The sequence below is a fragment of the Brienomyrus brachyistius genome, unplaced genomic scaffold (assembly GCF_023856365.1).
Source record: "Brienomyrus brachyistius isolate T26 unplaced genomic scaffold, BBRACH_0.4 scaffold35, whole genome shotgun sequence".
NCBI classification, from domain to species: domain Eukaryota; kingdom Metazoa; phylum Chordata; class Actinopteri; order Osteoglossiformes; family Mormyridae; genus Brienomyrus; species Brienomyrus brachyistius.
The window spans coordinates 355,250-378,658 of NW_026042310.1; the positions used below are offsets into that span (position 1 = coordinate 355,250).

At 46.9% G+C, this 23,409-nt stretch overlaps 1 protein-coding gene, 1 long non-coding RNA gene and 1 other non-coding gene across 4 annotated transcripts; 2 read left to right on the forward strand and 1 right to left on the reverse strand.

Moving 5' to 3' along the window:
• Positions 1-1,600: 1,600 nt before the first annotated feature.
• Positions 1,601-8,373, reverse strand: LOC125721914 (neuronal PAS domain-containing protein 4A-like). Of its 2 annotated transcripts, XM_048998136.1 has the most exons (8): positions 7,752-8,372; positions 6,981-7,144; positions 6,598-6,700; positions 6,193-6,484; positions 5,970-6,079; positions 5,610-5,745; positions 3,845-5,511; positions 1,601-3,359 (listed from the first exon to the last, which is right to left on the reverse strand). In XM_048998136.1, exons 1-8 carry the CDS (start codon positions 7,924-7,926, stop codon positions 3,337-3,339), a joined length of 2,670 nt encoding a protein of 889 aa, XP_048854093.1. In that variant the 5' UTR covers positions 7,927-8,372; the 3' UTR covers positions 1,601-3,336. The 2 variants fall into 2 exon arrangements, with proteins under 2 accessions (XP_048854093.1, XP_048854092.1); XM_048998135.1 differs by lacking the exon at positions 1,601-3,359 and having other exon boundaries at positions 3,660-5,511; positions 7,752-8,373.
• Positions 8,374-11,377: 3,004 nt separating this feature from the next.
• Positions 11,378-14,109, forward strand: LOC125721863 (uncharacterized). Its single transcript, XR_007385989.1, has 2 exons — positions 11,378-11,600; positions 13,864-14,109. It is a non-coding gene; the product is annotated as an uncharacterized LOC125721863 (long non-coding RNA).
• Positions 14,110-17,184: 3,075 nt separating this feature from the next.
• Positions 17,185-17,278, forward strand: trnar-ucu (transfer RNA arginine (anticodon UCU)). The gene is made up of 2 exons: positions 17,185-17,221; positions 17,243-17,278. It is a non-coding gene; the product is annotated as a tRNA-Arg (tRNA).
• Positions 17,279-23,409: the final 6,131 nt, after the last annotated feature.

A 23,409-nucleotide genomic window follows, 5' to 3' on the forward strand; every position in this document is an offset into this window, starting at 1 on the left:
AACTTTAATGACAGTGTTATAATGTAGTGCAATTTGGACTTCTTTTGTTTATATTATTAATTATGGTGATTTTCGGCATTTCAGAATCTCTATTTTGAGGTAGTAATACACAGAAAACAGTCATTAGAGCATTATGATATAATCCATTTATTTGCTGGCCACCTATCATGGTCAGGGTTGCAGGCCCAAAAGCATCGAGGTTTAATGTTTAATCGAACTTACTTGATTTTGAGCATTTTAAGAATGAGACTCAGGGACATTTAAGGTACCATTTTCAGCCCGCTCAGCTGAGTCTTCATACTGAGTAGTCCTGTCCGACGAGGGCAATGGAATGATGAGATGTGATGTAATGGCTTGGACGGGATGCTGGATGAAGGGGACTTGGCGAGGGGGGAAGGGGGCTTATTTGTGTCCAACCGTTGCATCTTGCCAGGGAATTTGGGGATTGGATTGTGGGGGGGGTGGGGGCAAGGTTGGTGTGTATGTGAGAGAATGAGGCCACATTTTCAGATGTGAGGGGGGGGATGATAGGGAGAGAGAGGAGGGATGAGAGAATTCTGCCTGAGAGGGAGTGTGGGAGGTATAGGAGTAGAGTATGGAGGGGAGAGCAGGTAGGGGGGGGGTGTGCATCCAGAGTACAAGCACCCCCTCACCATACAGCACAGCCTCACTGTATTCTCTCTTTTCAGACCAGTCCAGTTTATTTTTAGTTCTGCATAACACTGGACAGCTGGGGGGGGGGGGCACAAATCTCATTCAGATGGTTGCTAGAATGAAAGGAAAGACAACACGTGGGAGAGAGAGCAAGGACATGTGTTAGCTGACAGCTTATACCAGGAGAGGAGGAGGAAAGAGTGTGTGTGTGTGTGTGTGTGTGTGTGAGAGAGAGAGAGAGAGAGAGAGAGTTTCTTGCACAATAGACTGAGGTAAGAAGGTAACAGCTGAAGGAGAGAGAGGGCGAAGCTATTTTTAGCAGGAAGCGGGGGCGTGTGTATGTATTGGATGATGTGGGGTGGGGGGGGCATAGAAGAATGGATGGGGATGAGAGCTGAGCAGAGAGGGAGGGGGAATATTTTGTTGAATGAGAGGGAGCTACTTTGCTGAATGGTGAGGGGGCGGAGCTTGTAAGGGGAGAAATTGACTGCACAGCAACAGACTCATTTATGTGTTCCTGGCTACCAATCAGATCGATCGCTAGGGTTTTGGGCGGGACATGGGGTGCAGACTCCACCCCTCAAGCAGGAAAGCCTATATATGGAAGAAATCCAGCCCTTTGGCAGGGGAGGCGTGCGTGTGCCCACCGACAGCCGCCGTGTGCCCGTATGCCCAGATCCGAGTCCGCCAACAGGAAGACTGCCCATCCCTATGCCAGAGCCTCTGAGTCAAGGCTGCGTCAGCCAGAGTCAGACGGCCCGCGCCTTCCCGTCTGCGTCAGTGCCGCCGCGAACGCAAACGCCGCGCGGCAGATGGAGAGGGAGGAGGCGCAGAGGCAGGGAGCCAGGGGCATGTGTGCGTGAAGAGCGAGGAGGCTGCGGCAGGGGCGGGACTTAGGGTAGGAGGGGGGCAGAGGAGCCGGAGGGAGGGAAGCAGAAAGAAAGTGACGTGGAGACGTGAGTCAGTCTTAAGTGCACTTTAATATAAATGCATTTGATTGACATCCAAATACACTTATGAACAACACTGAGAACACTGTTCCACAATGTCCATCTTGAGAAATAACATATCTTATGCATATGCATATATAATCATTATATAATAAAATCTTATGTACACAGATATATTCGTAATACAAATTCATACAATCTTCTTTGTTGCACATTTTTTTGAGTGACCATACAGTTTATTTCCATATCCTATAAGATATGTTCAGACATTCAATAACCTCCTTTCTAAAACTGTCAGATTTAGAATGTCATACAAATAAATGTTTTTGTTTTTTAATCTCGTAAAGGTAGCAGTTAAGTAGCTAGACCGTAGGAATCAATCCTTTACTTTACCGTAGACAACTCTACGTTAGCGTGTCGACACAACAGGAGAAACGAGATCATTCTCAACCGGTGTGACTTAAGACTGAACAGGAGAAGTACCGCGGAACTAAAGCCAAGCATCTAGTAAATTCATCCCATCTCCAAAAAAGAAGAAACAGTGGTCCGACAGACACCTGTGCTGTCTGAGCGACACCCCTCAGGCAGGGTGTCACACCCGCAACCGGTAACCCGTGACGCAACCAGACATGGTCAGCGTCGTCACACCTATGAGGTGGAGTCACTTTGCCACTTTTGCACACACAAAGCAGGTCACCGTTACGACAGGGCAAGGCGGAGTTCATAAACAGGCAACGTGAACTCGGAAAAAAATAAAGAAGTAAACAATTGACGTGCATTTGTAAATACCGGCATCACAGTATCCTGCATACGTCACTAATACAATATTTTTGCCCGTGATGCATTGCAGCCCGTGACGTCCCACTGTTGTGATTGGAGATGGGCATGACCAGAGAAATAGTGATATCACATGACAGAAAGTTCGTCAACAAGTTAACACCGTAAAAACCCGTCGATGGATTTCCATAAAGGATTTTAGAAGTCCTTGCAGCCACAAACTCAAAACACAAAATCACCAGCAGTTGAAAAGTGACCATAACTGCAAATTGTACATGTTATAAAAGTTATAGCCACGTGATATGTCTCAGATAATGTTTCCGTAATATTAGAATGTAACGAACTCTACGGATCTTCAGATCTCGAAAATTTTAGCTTTGTTTGATTGTCCGGTGCCGCCTCATGCCGCTGTGGAAAATAGCCGCAGAGATCTGGCCACTATTGCATCTTTAGTGTTTTCAGTTTGCGCCGCGCCACTGGAAAAAGTACAGAGTCATAAACTGGCAACTGCTTTCTTCTTTAAATAGCAAGGAGAAGCTTTAACAAAGAAATGTCTGTGTTACGATTGTTTTCCCCATACCTTTACAACAGGGAATACTCACTACAAGTGAATACAGATAGTATAAGTAATCCATTAGTAAAAAAAAAATCCTTTACAAGGTTACTGATTAAACAAAAGCTAGTGCAATAGAACAGTGTGACGATTAGACCCAAACTCTGTTCAGGTTCGTACAAGCGTTACGTCACACCCCTATTCTAATAGCGATATTAGATAATGAGTAAAGTTAAGAGACAATTTCTGATAGCATTGTAAATGCATATACAGAAGTGACGTTTGGCTATATGTACAATTTTGTATATATCTATACATTCGATATTGTTCACTTTTCAGGAAAAGTAGCTCCACAAAATATAACAATATGCCATACTTAATGAAGTAAGTCACAGACTTATTTTAGAACGGAGGATCACTTCCATCTGAGGAGAAAGAAGGAGACAGAGATGAGAAAAGGTTAGTATGTCATGGTCAACAGACATCAACACTAGCTGCATGCAGGAATGTGCGAAGCAGATGTATGAATTTTTGTATTATTAGATCAGTGACAGGAGTGGTTGGTTATCACATGCAGTGTAGATATACGCTCGTGGAAATTTGACCTACACAAAAATGTTCAGAAGGAAAAATGATTGGTCGACAGATAACCAATCAGATTGTAGAGGAGGTGGGTCCAAGTAACTAGAGGAGATGAGACAAAGATAGCTGATTGGTTGGTCCTGCCTCCTCTAGTTGCTTGGACCCACCTTCTCTATATTCTGATTGGTTATCTCTCTGAAACAATCATTTTTTTTTACTTCTGCCCTCAGAACATTTCTGTGTAAGTAAAACTCCTATGACCTAGATATAGTTGAAATGTAAGAATCAGACGGCGCCGGCATGGCAGCAGAAGTGCTCCCCTTCTCACCTGCTTGGAAGTCCCGTGGTGGAGAGCGACAGTGGAGTTGATACAACTCAGGTTGTTGCCCCAGGGCAGGGGCAATTGAGGCTCCCGCCCCAAACACGGGTTCCACGGCGGCCAACTCCTCTGGGAGGGGCTGGGCGCAGAGCAGGCTGGGGGAGGCGACGGGCACAGCAGGGGCAATCAGCGGGGATGCTGACACTGAGGAGGTGGCAGAGGAGTAACAAGGTGGTGAAGGAGAAGCATCTACCTCCATAGCTCCTTCCTGGATTTCTCCCTCGCCATTGGCGGCCTCTGCATCAGTGCCCGCCGTTGCTCCGCCCCCAGCTGCCAAATTACAGTGCGCCGATTGGACGCTACAGATGTGGCCAAGGCCGACCAGAGACGCCCCCCCGAACTGAGGGGGTGGGCACCAGCACTCTGGCATTGGTGGAGAGGGCGGTGGTGAGGAATGGCAGGGGGAGGGGGACGAGGATGAGGAGGAGAGGTCCTGGAGGAGAGCCTCTATGATGCACTCCTCAATAAGAGCGATGTCATCGGGGCTGAGAGAAAGTTCTGGACTCCTCCAGCATTTGACAGGGTAGAGTTCAAACAATGGAGGGATGATATCCTGGGCTGGGGTGGGAGGTCTAGGAGACATTGGGGAGGAGGTCATGAGCTTGTGAAAGATGCCTTCGGGGTAGAATCTTTCAGCCAGAGAGCTGATGTGCTGGGCCAGCAGTGAAATCTCTATTCTCTCCTTGTCCTGCTGACCATCTAGGGAGAAGAGTGGCTGGCATGTCTGCTCTCCTGGGGAGGCTTCTGGAGTTAGAAGACCTTCGTGTGGGTAAGGGAATGTCCGACTGGGGACGTCAACGAAAAGAGGCCCCCTGACCTCGGGAAGGGTCATAATGGTGCAGTCACCATCTCCGGGAGTGTCTGGGGTGGGGGGTAGCTTCTCGTAGAATGCCCCACTGCAGGTCTCCTTGGGAAAAAGCAGGTCTGTGGTGACCGCTGAGATGGAGAGAGAATGAGGGGTAGTCAACGGTGTCGGCATGACGACGGGGGGAGCGACCGTGGAAGTTTCCCCGATGTTGGTGTCCATGGCAAAAAGCTGGTCGCCAAAAACAAAGCTTCCAGCCCCCAGCTGTGGGGTGTAAGGGGGCGTGCAGACGGACTCCTTTCCTTGGTGGGGGTGGGATGCCGACTGAGCGGGTGGGGATAGGGGTGTCACTGGGAGACGCGGTCCTGTCTGGAGGGATGGGGAGAGAAAAATGCTCTGGGCCAGGAAGTTGAAGTCAGGCATGGGGCCCCCCTGAGCTGGGGAGGAGGCAGGCGGAGGGGGCGTGGCGGCGTCACCAGGACGCGGCGGCTGCTGCTGCTGTGAGGGAGGTTGACTTTGCTGGGGGAAGCTCTCCTCCTCCAATGAGGAGAGGCTAGAACGCGGGTGTCCGCCTTCGGGCTGTGCAAGCTCCGCCCCTCCTCCGGGGGCTTGCTCGGCGCCGGAGCTGAAGTCGAAGGACTGGGCGGAAAGGCCGCTGCTGCTTGGCGTGAAGACTTGGTCCGGGCTGGACAGCGTGTCTGGGGACTGCAGTCCCAGGCTGTGCTGGTAGGAGGCGCTAGCGCTCAGCACCAGGGCCAGCTGGTTCTGCTCCGTGCACAACTGCTGACGCACAGACCATGCCTCCGACTCACTGCAAAGGGGGCAGAGACGGAGCGACAGTTTGTCAAACACTGTCTGTATCCAGACCTTGACATTCCGCATGTGATACAAAAAGCACCCTGTCAATACCTGATGACGTAGTTATGGCAGCTAATCGGGCTCTCGCCGCTCTCCAGAGTGAGGACCATGTACAGCCACACCCATGTGTGGTCCGCGGCCTCCATCCGCACCACCATCTCCACCCGTCCTTCTCCGCCTTCGCTGACTTTAAGAAAAAAAAATCCGACAAACGTTAGCACGATTTTAGCAGTGACAGCTGTTGGTTTTATTATAGCGAGCTCCTGTGGGGGTGTTTTGGCGGCTTGGTTAGCAGCCTGGTAGCTAAAGTCTTCCCACACATGGAGCCGTGCTGTGTGGGGGAGCTGGCAGGGAGTCGGCGGGTGGTGGGCTGGGGGGGGGGGTGGCGGGAGTCGTGCTGGGCATACTCACGCAGGCGGCAGTGTTGGGCAGAAGCATGCGACAGGTCCTCCGGGTTCAGTAGGCTGTACCAGGAGCGCGTGCGCAGGGTCTCGACGTCGTAGCCCAGGTAAACGTTAATGCTGCGATAAAAGAATTGCAACAGTGAGTCGTGCTGCTCCATGGCACTCTTGGTTACTGAAAAAGAACAAGAAACTAGCTCAGGACATAGCGCCAGAGTTCGCTCAGTCCTTACCTGTCCTGCGCATCCTGTAGCCTCATGTCCCGGCCATGCTGGGAGTGGAAGCAGGCCAGGAAGAAGGCGTGGTCAGCTGGGGGGGTTAGGGTGGGGCTTCGGGAGGGACACGGCTGCAGTGGCTGCGCCTCCAGAGGCGAACAGAAGCACATCCAAACCGGATTGGACGTCCAGTATGAGGAGGCGGGGCTTGGGGGTGACAGGCAGCGCGCCCTAATTAGCGCCAGTTTGGTGCCGGCACTCTGCCGACGGACCGACTTGGAGGTGTTGAACCGGCAGCGGAACAGGCGGTCTGTGAGAGAAAAAAAAAATGAAGGCGTTTCATATCTCATCTTAATATTAACATTAAAAACGAAATTTGTACGTCTATTTATTGGGAAAGTGATGATATTGTGTTTTTATTACCTGTGTCGGGTGCAGTTGTAGGCACGAGATTGCTTCTCATGACAAAGTGGTCGCTCGGGTCAATGATGTCGTACACGTTGTCACCTTGAGCAACCAGATCCACCTTAACAAGTCACGAACAACAGAATCCCGCATTAACGACCATTAAAAATGAAAAGGCGAGAAAGCTCTCGGCATAGTTTTATGACTGATGTTTCTAAATCATATGAATAAGATGTCATTGTGTAGCGTGTACCTTTCGTCCCTGCCCTCTAGGCCTAAGTCTAACTGTGAGTTTAAATTCACTTAGTGTATGACAGGCGTTTTGGAAAAAAATCTGGTATTAATTTTGTTATATATATGAAAGAAATATAATCTTGTTTTTTTTTCTGAATTTCACTCACCATGGAGTGTCCGAGGTGCTCGGCGACGCTGTCGGAAAGATAGAGGAGTTTTCCTTCGCTTGTTAACAGCAACAAAAAGCCCGGCAGTCCGTGGACCAGCTCCGACAGCTCCTCAAATGACATGAAGCTTGCGGTCTCTTCATAGCCGCCAGCCGCGGCTGCTTCTGCCCAGGGAAGACGGGGGGACGTTTAGGTTAACACAGTTATGGCCATTTACTGCACTTACTCCGTGCTTTAGGTCACCAAAACGTTTCCAGTCAAACTGCATTTCTATGAAACGAAGAAATAAGTCGCATCCGTACTAGTTTTCTTGCATTGTAATACTTCTAGTATTTCAGCACCACGGACAGCGACACAATCGTCTAGCGTTACTGCATCGTGAAAATGCAAATCAAATCAATAAGAAATTTAAAAATACTCATCTTTACAGATCAGATGAGGTGCAATGTGAACTAAAAATATTCAACATAACCCTTTCCGTCATGCCTAGTTGCACTGAAATTCTCTATTCCTGACCTGTTGATTCCTATTAATCCCCACCGCGACAGTAAGAAGACTAAAGCTATTTAAAAAGCCTCAATGCGGTGTTTTAAACTAATGTAAAGATTTATGGATGAAGCTATAATTTACAATTATATTATAATTTATAATTTACAAAGAATTAATATACGGTCATAGATATTTATAGAGAGTTACGAGAGAACAGGCGAAGTAGAAGATCGAGAAGTATATCACCTAATGAGAAGTCTTAGTTATTTTTGTTTCACTTACCTTCGGAGAAGAAGACGGACTTTCTTGTGTACATGCAAGCCAGCGACATAATGTGAAGGTATGAGAGTCGAGCCTTATCCGCATCGGATATCGGCAGGAGCTCCTTCAGGTTCCGGATCTCCGCATTGATCTGGTCCCTGCGAGCCTTGGACGCTCCTTTCGTGGACCGGTACATCTCAGCCTGAGCAGCCGGTAAATCAAAGAGCCGGCTTCCGATCTTTTCAAAGCCTGTCTGGACGCAGAACGCCTCGCTATTCTCCTTTTCCCGTATTGGCGATGAAGAGTAGAAAGTTTCGGTCCGTTGGATTGTGCGAATAGTTGTTATTTCGTCGGCGCTAACATCCTCCAACTATTCTCTCTTTTTCGTGAAAATGTCGCTTTCCCGTCCCGCCGCGAGTCCCGGTTCCGCTGGCGAAACGCTGGTTTAATGCCGCTTTCCCCCGACGACAATGAGAGTCAAACAGCCGCTGCTAGATCCGTTCTTGCCCTGGTATTTAGGTCTTGTTTCTGGTGGAGGGCTTCGCTCGTCCGCAACTTATATAGGCTGAGGCAGTGCTGGCAAAGGGGGGTCCCGGTGAGCTATCACTGACGTAAGGGAGGGGGGTAACAGACTCCTCATCAGTATAGGTAAAGCACATTTTCCCCCCTCCCTTCTCTATTCAACGTCACCCCCACTTTCTCCTCGCCGGTGACGTTGGGGAGCTCCGTCGACGCAAAAATCCCAATTTGGACAAAACCGAGGACGGGGCGGAGACTTTAGACGGAGTCACCGAGCCCCCGGTGTAGCCGGGAGGGGGGGGGAATCATTATCACAGAACCGGAGCTGCGCAGCATACAAACCAGACACCCACATCTCTCCGCATCTGTTTCGAAATCTATCCTGCATTGTCTCTATTGACAAACTATTTATAAAATTTAATTGTCTTCGTGTAAGTGTTGTATTCCATGGATTAATGTCAACTTAAATACCTTTAATCGATGTATCAAGGGAGCTTTTTACAGTTTGATTTTAATTCTCGTTATTTTAGAATGAATGTTAACGTTTTCCTCCAGGTAAAATGCAGAGGATTTTTTTTTGTGAAAGAGGATGGGCTGTGAATCTTTTATTGATGCTCAGATGGTTTCTCCCTCTGCGTTTTTTGTAAAATGCATCAGTGGCAAGTGTATGCCCTCTTTATTCAGCCTGACGCTAAATAAATGTGAGCCGTAAATCCGAGCTGCAGCTCGTAATTCATAAGGGGCAGTTTTGTGAATGGAAGGGATTAGCTGTCGACTCCAATCAGTTTCGCGATTAAAACAAGAGTACAGAGAAAACATGTAATTAGTATTTCCCCACATATTTTTTAAGCTAATACTTTTCGATAAAATTCTTCGGACTCTGCGGTTTTTTTTCTCCAAATATCCAACACTTTAATCAGTCTTGAAGTGGCTTATAGTTGCGCGTATAGAATAACTCAGTTTTTTTTAATGCGCTCTTTATTCGCGGTATAGAAATGAATACCGGTAAGTGTAAGTGTAATTCAAGTTCATATAATTACTAATCTATGTGGAAGTGGATGTGGCACGGGATACAGCTAGCAATGACAAATTTGCTATAGCGTGGAGGTATGCTGTTGATCCTTTTGTTTTATATATAAGATATTAAAATGAGATTAAGGAGAAAGCCGGACAGAGGCGCACAGATTGCTGTTTTGTTTTTGATATTCGCTGTCTGGTTACCTTGGTTTATGCTAATATTAATATTTTGTGACCTTTCCTTTCTTACTCTCTAATATGATTCAGAGGAGAGCATGACACTACTATGTACGCTGCTTATCTACGCAAGTTATCAAGGTATACCTTATAACAGATAGCTACAGAGAATAAATTATAATTTATAATCCAGGTTGCCTTTTGTTCTTACGACAGGTTTCTTTAAAACAATTGGATTATACAAGTTTGCGTAATTACGCACAGCTAGACTTCTAACCAATTTCAGTATCTGTCAAATTGCAATGATAAATGCGCGCATCTTTCTTTAGAGGGTCGCCATTAAGAATACTTTATCGTGGTTTTATTAATCATATACATTTTATACCAGTTAATAATAACTTAAAGTGGACCTGATTTTCGAAACCTTTTCCGATCGAAACAGCTTTGACGTGTATATTAACCACGTCGTGAATTAGTATTACTTAGCGAATTCAAAGGCTGAGTTCTGCGGAGAACAGCGATCACTGTCTGTTTAACAGGGTCTGAAATATGCACCGTCCCTCACACCTCATTCTTTTTCTTCGTGTTTGCGTTTAAAAATAACTCTTAGCGTTAACGCTTATTCGAATCCCGCAGTCTGCGAGACATCTTCTTATGAATGAGTGGTGTAGCTCAAACATCAGTAGGATGAGTGCGCAAAGGCGAAATGTTCGTTGTTTTGCGAGTCTACATATTACTTGACATATTAGGTTTATGATGACATATTACACTAATAACCAGGACTGGAAACACGGAGACCTAGTTGTACACTAAGTCCAGACACAGTCGTGCAAGTTTTATTAAGTTCGTTTTAACACAATGTAGCCTAGCTGGTCCCCTACATGAGACTAATTTGCCCAACCAAATGGGACTTCCGAAGGAGATGCAATGGGTAAAATAAACTTTCATTTCTTAATATAACGCTTATCATACCGCTTGACCTAATTACGGATTTGGATTTAAAGGTCTTTGTGAATTTAGTGGGTCGATTACGGCACGTGATAATCAGTGACTTTAATCCGAAATGCAGCTGTTTATACTAATAAAAATGCTTGGAACTTTGAAGCAAAGTGAGCGCGTGCGGTGGCGGCGCCGTTCCCCGTCTGCTTCGTGCGCGCGCCGGCGCGTGCCGCGGTGGAGACTGTCGCGCGGTGCCGGTGGGTGTGAGATGATGGCCGCTAGCGGGTGGGAGCTGCCGGCTCACGATGCTGACTCTTAGCCGTGTTTATACTGACATGTGGCCAGAAAAACACAGCGAACTGAACTAAGGACGAAGTTGCCGATACTTAAAATCATGAAAAACAAGGGCGCTAATTAAAGCACAAAATTGAGGCGGGATTTTAGGCAATTTCATGTCAATAATCACTGCCATATTTAAACTGTGACTCAGAAGCAGAAAAGTCATAAAGAATAAATTATGAAAAATCGATAAAATTAAATGTGACTGAAAAGCAAATAGGCTAGATTATAATTAGTTATCAGAACACAGAAATAGTATACATTCCGCCTGAATTAAGCAAATAACATTGTTGTTGGAACAGGTTAATTCGTACATTTTACGTCATGCTAGTAAATTTATTCCATTACTAATTATATAACTGTAATTCTTCTAAGAATTTTCTTAACAGACACGTGCACCCAAATACTATCTGCATTCTGGTTCTTCAGTCGACAAAACGTAATCAATGAACCACATCCCTTGTTTGGCAGGAGGGAAACAAGCTGTGACGATCAGTTCTGTATGTTTTTCTTGCACGAGACGTGAACCAATGATATAGTTTTACGCAGTGTGTGTTGTTTATCTAAGCAACATCGATTGGAGATTAAGTCGTATGAAATGTACGTCACTTCCCGCCGCGTGTTTAAGTGAACAGTGACGTGGAGGAAGTGTCACCTTTCACGTCACAGTTAAATGATACTTTTACCTAAAGCAGCCTGGCAGCTGAACGAATTTACGGAGTAGGTGGGTTGTACCCAGGTCAACTATCTCTCTAAAGAAAATCGGAGCAGAATATCTCCAGAGGTTCTGAACCAGCAGTGCTCAGAATCGCTGTTTATCGATTCTGGATGGAAAACTGGAGAAATTGCGTAGCCTTGAGGACCAGTATCCAAGATGAGGTGAGAAGCTTCATACGTTCCTAAACCGAAGTGTGCATTGACATTGTTAGTCACATACCTGTTCTTAAGTAGTGGTGAGTAGGATGAGCTGGGATTTGAAGGGTAATAATTTACAAAACATTTCCAATTAATCAAGGACCTTCTGCCATGGACTATGAAAGGATCTGTTGGGGGCGAGTTGAGCTGTAAAGGCACATCATTAATGTTTATTTTGTCGTATTTACTGGTGGTGCAGTGATTGGTGCTGTTGTCTCACACCTCACACAATTAGGTTAATTGGTGGTAACAAATTGGTAATTGGTGTGCATGTGTGAGTGTGCCATGTCATGGGTTGGGGCACCATCCTGGGTTATTCCCTGTTACGTCCCGTAGCCCTGGATGGGACAAGTGGTTACAGAAAATGGATGGATGGATTTAATGCGTGGGCGTAGTTTGCATGTGTCATTTAAGGACCAATAATGAAAAACATGCCAGTGTATTTCATTCATGTTGGCATGTTCCTCAGTTCCTCATCAGATGGGAAACATACCAGGAAGGAACCTCATATGGAGTTAGTAAGTCTGTGCTTTCTATTCTGGAGTACACAATGTCTCATTCAAAAAACATGCATTAATAGTCAATAAACACAAAGTAACAATTTTACAATTCATGCACAACTCTGGATAAAGCCCACCGGACAGGCACAATAAAATCTAGCTCCTTGCTTAGATGAAAAATGTGTACTTCTGAACAAGATCTCTTCTCACCGCACCAGTCATCACAAAAACAACTGAAACGTCTTCGGCTTATTGGACGGTCTGTTCCCTTCTAGTGAGGTGCAGACGATTGTTTGTGTCCTTGAAGAATATTTCAGGCGCAATGCAGACAGCTTACACAAATGTTCTGCAAAAACGGGTAGTGTGTGTGTGCCTGTGTGTGTTTTCCACAGGCATCTTGTATGCGTTTTCAGTTTTAGCGAGGATTGCAAAACGACTGAACAAAATGAGCCACGTGTAACTCCAGGCTTGTGAGTAAACAAAATCAACAAAATCTATAATCATATTCATTCATAATGCGAACAAACAATGTTTCGATAGCATATCATACTCTCAGTTGCAGTCCTTGGATAATCCACAAATATTCCCTAAGCCCTCTAGAATATTTATTGTCCTTCATATAGGTCAATGCTTTCAAGAGGAAAAACACTGTATATGTTTGTACTGCGTCAAACTCGACTGGCCTGCACGGTGTCAGGTTGATCATAAAACACTTCCTGGTGCTACTGGGAGGTGTCTTATTCTAGTATGTTTATTGTGCGTAATAATGCCAGTCAATGCCCTACTTTTTAAAAAGATCAAATAGCACGATAATATTAGATACGCGATTGATTTCTGATATCCGCCACTAGTGCGTATTAGTTTGTGGATTCTTCTCATGTGTTTTGGGGGGCATTTTCCATGCGGTCGTCTGGTGCGGGTGGAGAAAGGAGATGTCCGTGTTCTACTGGAGTCCGACTGAAAAATGCGATTAAATAGGGAGTAGGGAAGACGGGCATGCGCAGGGCGCCGCAGAGAGGCTCGCTGTCCATCAGGTCGAGGAACGGGCGCGTGTTTTCATCTCTCCATCGACGTGCCTTTATTTTTACTCCGGCGAGAGACCGAGTCTCCGGGCCTGCCTCTTTGAAAAGAATGTAGCTGTTCCGTTGCCTAGCAACCCCGGCTCGTCTCCGGCAGAGGGGCGAGAGGAGGAAACGGAGACGAGGAGGGACGGGGAATGCAACACTGCGGGGAGCAGAGTCGGACGCAGTGAAGGGATGGAGGCAGGGGGTTCCAATGAAGTTGTGGGGAGGACAGGCGCAGAAACTCCGCTGGGGGAAAAGTGTGAGATGGACAGAACGGACGGAGAGAGAGAGAGGCCACGCCCTCGTCTGCATTGTGTGCGTGGGGCGCCATTGCTGGTGCGGTGCTGTTGTAATGCTAGCAGAAATAAAAAGCTCGTCCATCCTGTTGACGAGATGACGACTGGTCATCCACTCATCCGCTGTCCAGTGTTCGTGACACGTGGCGACAGCCAGGGGGCGTCGGCGAGGGGAGGGGGCTTCGGCACTTTCCGAAGGGCCCGGCGTTAACGACGACGGCACGTGCCGACACGTGTGGACCCATATATGGAAGCTCACTAAGACGTGGGTGGCCATGTGACTCTGCTTGTGTTGTTATCCCCCCCCCCCCACCCCGCCTGTAGCCCCGTGCTTTTATTCATTAATTTACCCATCTTTCCCTTCCAGATTCATGGTATTTTTAGAAGCGGAGCGTACAGCTGGAGCCTCGCTGCTGTTGGCACTCTCACCCTCTGCGTGTCTCTCCTCCGCTCGTTCGGACCCGGCCGGAGCTTCCCCAGCCCAAATGCAGCAAGAGGGACCCGGAGGGCCTCAGATGGCGGACGGGACGGGAACCGTCTTTCCGCGGCTTTCAGCTGTAAGATCTGTGATTCAGATAAACAGACTCAAGCCTCAGATAGGCCACACCCTTCACATGGAATTCGAAGTCAGCGGCATAACGTACATTTAGGTCAATACAGATCCAGAAACTGCGCTTGTGATCTGAAGGTTGTTGGTTCAAATCTCGGGGCTGGCAGACTGATGCCACTGCTGAATGCTTGAGCAAGGCCCTCAACCCCCCTGCCCTGGCTGACTCTGCACTGTGACCCCCATCCTTGCTCTCTCTTGTCCATGTGTCTCATGTAGAACAAGAACAAAATGTAGAACAAAATGAGTCTTATGGGTGAAATTCTACCAGTGCGACTTAAGACTCATTTCGTGGCGACGGGTCACAAATAGCCTTTCTATTAATGAAAATATTTTAATATGAAGTTGCATTTATACCGATTAATAATGTATTTTATGGTAATCTGTTTTATAAATATTTGTGGATTTCCATGAAGAAGGCTGATTGTCAGACATATTAATTGTACAGCGTTGCAGGCATCAGTGGTTAAAGAAAATTTGCATTCATGTCTGCTCAGCCCTCTCAGGTTCCGTCAAATGTTAGGCCCCGGGAAGAGGGTTTCCGATCCATCAGCAGATGCAAACTGGTTCCACATACTTGCCTTATCTAAGTCCTCACTCTCCTTCAGCAAGCTGGTACTGATGAATTGTTGCTATGGTGATGCGATGTCGTAGAGTTTGGTGACATCACGACGGCCTTGGAGGACAATATTTTGAAAAAACTCAGTACAGTTGCATCTCATTCTGTGGTTCTACTTTTAAAACATGGTTCAAGGGCCACATGAACTGCATTATACTGCCATTTATCAACTTCTGCAAGTTTTTCAAGGTTAAAATACCGCTTTATTGACACCCCTGCCACAAGTCCTCCGGTTCTATCACAAAAGTTAAAAATGTAAGTCAATCTTCACGCCGTAGAATGCCAACCTCACAAATGATGAATTGCTGTGCTGACGGCAGAATGCAGACCTTTCTTCCTTTGACAAACTCTCAGACCGATGCTGACATTTTTTCCAAGCGAGTTTCACAACAGACTGGCAACTAATGAAGCAATCCAAAGCGAATAACCAATAAGAAAGGCCATTTCCAATGTAAGAGCATGTCCAGTTCTTATGAGGAGAAATTTTAGTGTATCGGTTGTGCCAATATGACCATCTGTTTGATGAAAATAGCCATGAACATTGAGTGAGGGAGAGGGGAATTAAAACAGAGAGAGTCATAAAAACTTTAAAAATATGTATTTATTTTATTTATTATTCTTCTAATAATGACATGATTAATGGTCTTTGAACAGCACCTGAGTTGATGGTGTTTGCTGATGTCTGGCTCTACAGATTAGGAAGTTGCATAACTATGGACCAATCGGGGTTAAGGGCCTGAATCAGGGACCTGAGAGAGCAGTCATGTAACTGACTGGAGGATTTGAACCAGCAACCTTCCGACCCCAATTGGTCCATAGTTTGTCTTATTAATTCTTTGTCGCTGTGAATGGGTATTCTTTAAAGGTAAACGACATATTTTGCAGAAGGCAGGTTCACTGTCCCAGAAGTTCTCTGCCTCTCGTCCTCTGTCGCATTCTGTGGGTAAAACGTGTTTATATTCTGCTCTGTGTGGCTGTTTACTTCATGTAGACGTCGGAGCTTTCAGGTCCAGAGAGTACAAATTCCACGTTCATATGTTACCTACAGGGAAGCCCCACCGATGGCCCCATAACCCAGACAGATGTGACATTCAGTAGCTACTATACGTCAGATGCATTATGGGATTTGGGTTCAACAGTGGTGCCGGCTTAATCCGCGAATACAATCGCCAGTCTTCCTGCTGTTAACCGTGGCTTCCTCCCTCACCTCTGCAGATGCATCGTGCACGAGCGGGCCGGTTACACAACATTTCCGTGTCTTGCGGCGCACATGTGTGTCATTCTTCTCCCGGGTGGGTGTGGCTGTGTGGGCCACTCCGGTAAATTCGTAGATGGGAAAATAACACCAGGCTAGGTTGTTATGTCGGCGAGGAAAGAAAGAAGAGGAAATGAAAGAGGGGGAGTCAGTGAGAGATGCATCCCACCCCCACCGCCTGTTAACCTTAAAGTACGTGGCACAGTAGGTTTGGATCCTGTTTGTGTGACCTGAAGGTCACTGGTTCAGATCCTGGGGTCAGCAGAGTAATTTTTACTATTGAGCCCTTCAGTAAGGCCTTTAACCCTTAACTTCAGGGACCATCTGACTTTGCTCTCTCACATCACTTTGGATAAAAGCATGTGTTAAACTAAAAACGCAAGAATATTATTGTTTTCCTTCTCACATCCCGATATTTTTTTACTTTTAACATTCTCCTTTTTCCTGTCTCTGCCAGCTTTCCTCCATTGCCGCTGTCAGGCACCAAAGAGATGGGGCCATAATAATAAGAATAATTATAATAATGTCCCAAGATGGAGGTAGCATGGACAATAACAAGAAACAGGAAGCGTGAGTCAGCCTCCGTGCGGCGAAAAGAGGGTTCAGAAGATGGGAAGAAAAGATGATGGAGAGAGGTTGCGGAGAAGGCGTGTGGCCGATTTTACCTCGGCGGCCGCCCGTTCGTGACAGGGTCAGACGAAACAGGCGGGGGTGTGCCACAAAAGGGTGGGGGGCAGCAGGTTTTAAACAAATTAATTGCATTTTTTAAATAATTCATAGAAGAAAGCGCTAGATAAAAAGCAGCAAATAAATAGCAAGGATTCATCGTGCTTTGAGGACGCTTCCTGCAACTCTCCTGCATCCCCCCAGCTGACCGGGCACAAGAATCTAAAAAAGGCCAATAAGGAGCCAGATGGGTCTCATTAACTGAAGGGTCTGTGTTTCTGATGCTGCCGTTCCGTTTCCATAGAAATGCTAATGAACCCCCCATCCTCAGGCGCCCATTGGCTCGTGGCTTTTACAGCTGCAACACTGGTCACTTGTCAGTACTGGTGTTGCGACAGAGGGGGCTCAGTGTCCCTTTCATCTTCTGAAACGCTGTTATTCTAATATGCTGTGTTTTCAAGCCGTGTAATGCCTTATCGTTTCAGGCCTCTGATACGTTAACAAGGATGCCACCAGACAGTACCAGCACCCCCTGTCTGTAGACTTTGTGGCACAATGGATAGTGTGTTGGATTTCTAGTTTTATCACTATACGGAGTGATTCAAAGGTTGTGGGTTCGAGTCCCACCAGAGTCAAAATTTTGGGGGGAGGATGGCTGGGCTGGTTAGGCCTCTATCTCTGTGATCGAAAGGTCGCTTGATGCTTGTGGGAGACTTCCGAGGGTAAAATGAATAATGATTGGTTCAGAGAGATAGCCAATCAGATTGTACAGGACTTGGGACCAAGACATCTGATTGGTTTGTCCTGCCCCATCTAGTGTTTGTGCACTTTCACCCCACGCACTCCTCTCTCCTCAGGCTCGCTGTGCGACTGTTCCCCCAGGAGCTCAACATTGCCCTTGAGTAAGGCCCTTAACCCCCAAAATGTTCCAGGGGCACCAGGTAAATGGCCTGACCCTGTGCTTGGATCCCATGACGACAGCAACATAATGGAAAGTAGAGTGCACTCTATAGCATCCGCACAATAACGCAACAAAAGAACTATTGTTCAGCTGCCGTGAGACAAAAAGGAAAAAAAAAATGGCAGGCAACTAATTTAATTATATGACCTAACATCCCATTTACTCTGTTTAAGTGGAAATGAGGAGCGCGCTGTGGCGACAGTATTTGCCTCTTTCAGGGGATCTGAACCTACAACCACCCGGGCACAAGTCCATCTGCACCCTACGCTCGTATTTTAGCTCTGCTTTTTCCCGCTCAGTCACCAAACTACGGAGCACGTTCTAAAAACAGCCACTTTACATCTGTTTCGATCTGTTTGCACTGCTGCGCCGTGTGCGTCACGCACGTGGCAGCCTGCGGTTTCGGATGCCGTTTTCGCGACCACACTCTCTTCCGGAATGATACTTAGGCTGACCTTAAAGCTGCTGGCTAATGTTAGCCAAACAAACAAACTGTGCTGCATCTGCACGCGACTCCGGGTAACTGAACCACGTCTGTTTGATCCGAGCGCCCTGCACCACCCACGTCACCCTGTAGGTGGCGCCACCCTCAAGGCATTTCTGTAACAAGTATGTCACCTTGTCTCATAATGAGTTTTTTTTGTTCTAATTGTAAATGCACTGTATGTGCATCTATCCTTGAACACATTTGCACAATTATTCTCCGGAGACCATAGCAATTTGCAAAGGAAAACTCTTTAATCATATTTCTACTTCAATTATATTTCTACTGAAAGGGGCTATAGAGAGCAAAGACGCCGGTGAAATTTGCACTCTTTCATTCTCTGTTTTCATCTCATGTCACATGGGCCCGGTCTCACACTCGGGCCTATTGTGAACTTCCCTTTCGTGAAATCTTCCTTTGTTGGGGCGGGGGTATGCATTCTCTCAGCACCGGCTCCGTGAGTTCCGCCCACCCACGCGTCCACAGCAACACTGCCACGGTAGCCTAGTAACCACATTTACGCACTCGGGGAGGGAGAGAGGGAGAGTGCGAGATGGGGAGGGAGAGCGTGCTTCTGAGTAACATAAGAATAAAGACTGGAGGCGAAGAATATTAGTGCCGTTCATTTGCATTACAGGAGGGAGTCTGAAATGGAGAGAATCATTTCAGGCCTGAAATCTTATTATTTCAGCCAGTCCCCACCCCCCCCCTGCAGAACTAGGCCAATGTGGGGTCTGTCGTGAGTAGAACTGTATCTCCAGTGGAGTTCTAACAAGAGCACAAATGCATTCCATATTTGTGCTACTGTAATAATGTAAGCAGTTTACATAACCATAGATGTATGTTATGGAATGATGTGATGTAGAGGATTATGGGATACCGGAAACAGGAACACTGCCTGTGTGAAGGATGTGGCCTCCCAGCTTCAGAGATTGTCATCGAGTTCTTTAAAGACTCTTCAGATTCTTCAGTCAGTCTTACACAGCAAGTTTCCGGAGCTGTTCCCAGTCCCGCGAGTCTTCTTTTGTAGCCATTATTTCATCTTGCTTGGCCGCCGAGGAGCGGCTCTCTGCATCCAGCAGCGAGGCGGTAGTCAGGTCTGCTCTCCTCCGTGGATTCCTGCCCCGGAGCGGCTGCACGTACGGCCTGTCCCGTGCTGCGGAGCCGCACGCTGGTTAGTGGAGCGACGAGACCTTCCCGCTAGCAGCTGATGACTCACCGTCTCCTGACCTGCAGGAGGAGCCGCTCATCTGTCCCTCCATTGGAGGAGCGGCTCTGCTCTCCTTCCCGCCAAGAGTGGTCCCCAGTGTTGGAGCCCGGAGAACGGAGCGCTTCAGGTTGGGTCTAAAACCGGGTCACAGGAGTGCCTGGGGAACAGGCATGAACTCTTTACTTCGTTTTCCCTCAACTGCTTTCAAGATGATGGTCATTGAACTCACACAGAAAATGCTTTTATGGGCAACATTCATAATAGGTCAAGAATGTGGCGAGTAATGTAGAGCTTTTGTTTGATTCCATTTTGTATTTGGTGCCTTACTGGCCACCCGCCTGTGCCATAGCACAATCTCGTGCTCCCATGACCTGGACAAAGTGACTGGAAGTTGGATGGATGGATCGTCCAGCATATTTCTGGTTCTATCTTTTAATTGTATCACGTGTGGCAATAAACTACCGTTATCCTTGAACCCTGCGATGGAGAAGCCAAAGCGAGGACTGTATAGGAGATATTAGTTGTTATCAAAATGCACTCGGCATCAACACGAATGTCAGTCAAGGATTACAGCTTAATATTACCTAAAATAAATTAAACAAAGATGGAAGGAAGAGGGCTGGATGCACGGGGGTATGTTGGTTTGAACACTGGTAGCCAGCAAATCACACAAGACCCACCCTCCATACCAAAATCTACGCCCCTCCCTGCGGGTGCCTGACCAATCCATTTCTAAGGAGGCACACTTAATTCAGATTCACCGCTGCATTATATTATAATTAGTACTGACAGTTCTAATTTTGTGAACAAATGTGTAATTATCCATTTTCTACAAAAGAAAAATTATCCAGACAAATGGAAGAAACTTTTTTTTAAATGGTGAAAACATTAACGCATATTAGTTTGTTGCTATCCTTCTTGTCTTAATATTTCATTTTCAAAACCTATTAAAAAAATAAAAGTAAGGTGAACTGACATCTCTGAGTGGCCCACGTGCATGTGAGGTGTAGATATGTGTTCCGTGATAGACTGGCATCCCATCCAGGGTGTACCCCTGCCTGGTGCCCTATGTTGACTTAGGAATGCTCTGACTCTATATACCAGGGGTGGCCAATCTTATCCAGAAAGGATCCCAGTATTTGCGAGTTATGGCTGCAACTCTCTAATTAGTTTACTAATTAGAGCACTAATTGCCTGAAGAGTTTTCACCGCTGAGTTTGAACAGCTGACCTAAAGGTTTTCCCAAAAACCCGCACACACGCTGGCCCTTTGCCGATAAGATTGGCAAAGGCTGTTAAATTAATTGTTATATGTTGACTGCTTAACTGTCTCTAATAACTTCTGCTTAATTTTAGCATGAGCTCATCAAGTGGCTTGTTCCTGTCCAACGTTCCTTTCACTGGATGTGCAATATAGTAAATCGCGGCGGTATTAATACACTTCATCCAAAAATAGCGCGCCAAAAACACAGTGCGCGTCCCCGTTTGAGCACCTCTTTCACCTCCACCTTCGTTCGTTCCGGCCCTGATGAGTCCGCGCGTTCACGCCCTCATTCATTCACGCGCTCATTCCGCGACACCTCCCGCTCGCTGCGCTTTGATGTGAGGAGAGGGAGGGGGCGGACCGAGCCAGCGCTCCAGCTGGGCACGAGCTTCTCGGGCAGGATGTACGAAAATACCCGTGCCCACGGTTATAAACATCAGGGTAAATTTAGAACCGAAAGGGTGAAAATAAAAATTAATTAATTAAAGACGCGGCTATTAGATGTGTAATTGGTCAGGGGCGGTCGTCCGGTGCGTGGAAGGTACAGGTGCATGTAAATCAGTTTGTTTAGAGCGGCGGGCTTCGCTTGCCGAGCTGTTTTCCAAACCTCTACCAGAATCCGATGCAAGATATATATCAAAATCGTCTCAAAATCGAGACAATATTTAGGTCGTTGCAAAATACAGCAGTCTTGGTTACCCGTTAATTGTGTTACATAATTAATTACACCTATGCACCAACCCTCCCCTACCCGTCCTCACCGCCCTCAACGCGTGCCATCAGATCGGCGCCCCCTCAACTGGAAAGTACGAGCACAGCACTTTTACCCCGCCCACTCCTCTCTCCCCAGGCCCGCTGTGCCACTGCAGTGAGGTCATTCCCTGTCCAGCCGCCAACGGGAAATGCCCGGCGCTCCGACAGAATCTTCTGAGCACCACAAACAGCCACCATTACTGTCAATGAGGAAGGGACCTTCGCCGATGTGTGTTCTGCCATTATGGGCCAAAATCGGGAGCGGCTGGCTGACGTCACGCCCGCCCCTCCGAGCGGAAAAGCAGAAAGAGCCTTCCAGAAAAAGTTGGTTTTAGGCAGGTTTTCACACAGCTTAACTGGTGTGAATGAATCACCTGATAAAGTAATAGATATAGAAAGATAGAATAGAATCAGTAGCTGTATTACAAAAGGGGGTGAAGTATCCATCCATCCATCCAGCCATAAATCCCTTCATCCCTCACCCATCCATCCATCCATCCACCCATCCATCCATCCATCCATCCAACCAGCCATCAATCCCTTCACCCCCAGCCATCCAGCCAGTCAACCATCAATTGCTCCATCCATTCAACATCCATCCATCCATGCATTCATCCATCCATCCATCCATTTTCCGTTATTCCTGATCCCAGATTGCCTACCCCAGGCACGATCAGATTCCAAACAAAAATGCTAATGAGAATTTGGTCAATTAATGTCATTGTGTCACATCCATGTTAATCAGTGGTGACGTTTCTATATAGACTGTTAACGTTTTTTAGCTTGGTTTACAATGGGCTTTTTTATAACCCTGTGACCGGTCTGCGCCAATCATGTGTAGGTCTGCTGATTTGATTTAGAAATAGCAGCTGTACTGTACCAATACCTGCAGCAGCAGGTCTGCTAATGAGTGCTGGAGACCAGTTCAGCTGTCAGAAAACCTGTTTGAAGCCAATAGAAAACTTATGAAACTTATGAAAAAGTAGCCTTGGGAAAGAGATGGAACTCACCGACAGAGGCCGATTAACGAACAGGAAGCAGTCTGGCAGTGCCGGTGTTATTAAAACCGAACGGCTGTACATGTGATGTAACCTTCTTTGGAGCAGAGGCCCTGGAGGAACTGGGATGGAGACTAGGATTGCCAGGAGGACAGTAATACACCTTAAGACATCAAGACCAGCGGGAAAACGTGGGACGTTGACTGCGACTAACACCGGATCGGCGTTATTTATAAGATGTTGATCGGTGGGGGGCGATAGTGAGCTGTCCTCGAGAGTCTCTTTTTAAAGTCATTTTTTATTTAGCCACCTTGAGTAAAATATATAAATGTGTGAGAATTTGTGAATTGGTCCGTATTCCATTAGCGCCTACTAGCCTGGACACTATAGCAGGCAAACGTAAGGTAGAAAGCTAGCCAATCCATTCTTGCATAGGTTTTATCTTACATCATTTACAAGTTAAGTGCAATACGACATGTTTTTGCCCGACAAGCGATGATAAGAGTGGCCGCAGTTCCACCCGTCCGGGGAAGACAGGCACTGGGTTCAGTAGTTAATTGGGTTAGAAAACCAGCCGCTAAATCTCTCCGCCGAGCTATTTATAGCGCGGCGTTAATCTCGAAGCCAGTGTGGGCCTGCACCCCGGTGGACATTCGGTGGTACTACAAGGCAGACAGCCTCCATGCTGGTTATGTAAAACACCATAGTGAATGACTCATCAGGCATATACGCCCCCGTCTCCCCCCTCCCCAACGCGAAAGGATGAACAGAAGCTGGCTGCAGTGAGTAAGACAGTGAGTGAAATTGTTTTTTTTTTTTTTTTCCTTATGCAATTTTTAGCTTAGGGACTGTCATCTGGCATGATCTACAATGACACAGACACGTACGCACGCACACGCACTGTCAAAAGCACAGCCTGCACTTTTTTATCGCGGTCGCAGGAGAACAGAGTGTCCCAATCTCTAAAGACGGAGGGCAGCAGGAAGGTTAGCGGTGAGGAGGTGGGTGGATGGATGGGTGGGGGGTGGAGGGGTAATAAACGGATCACAGTGATCGCGAGCGGGACGTAAAAAAAAGAGAGCATAACCACCTTTTTT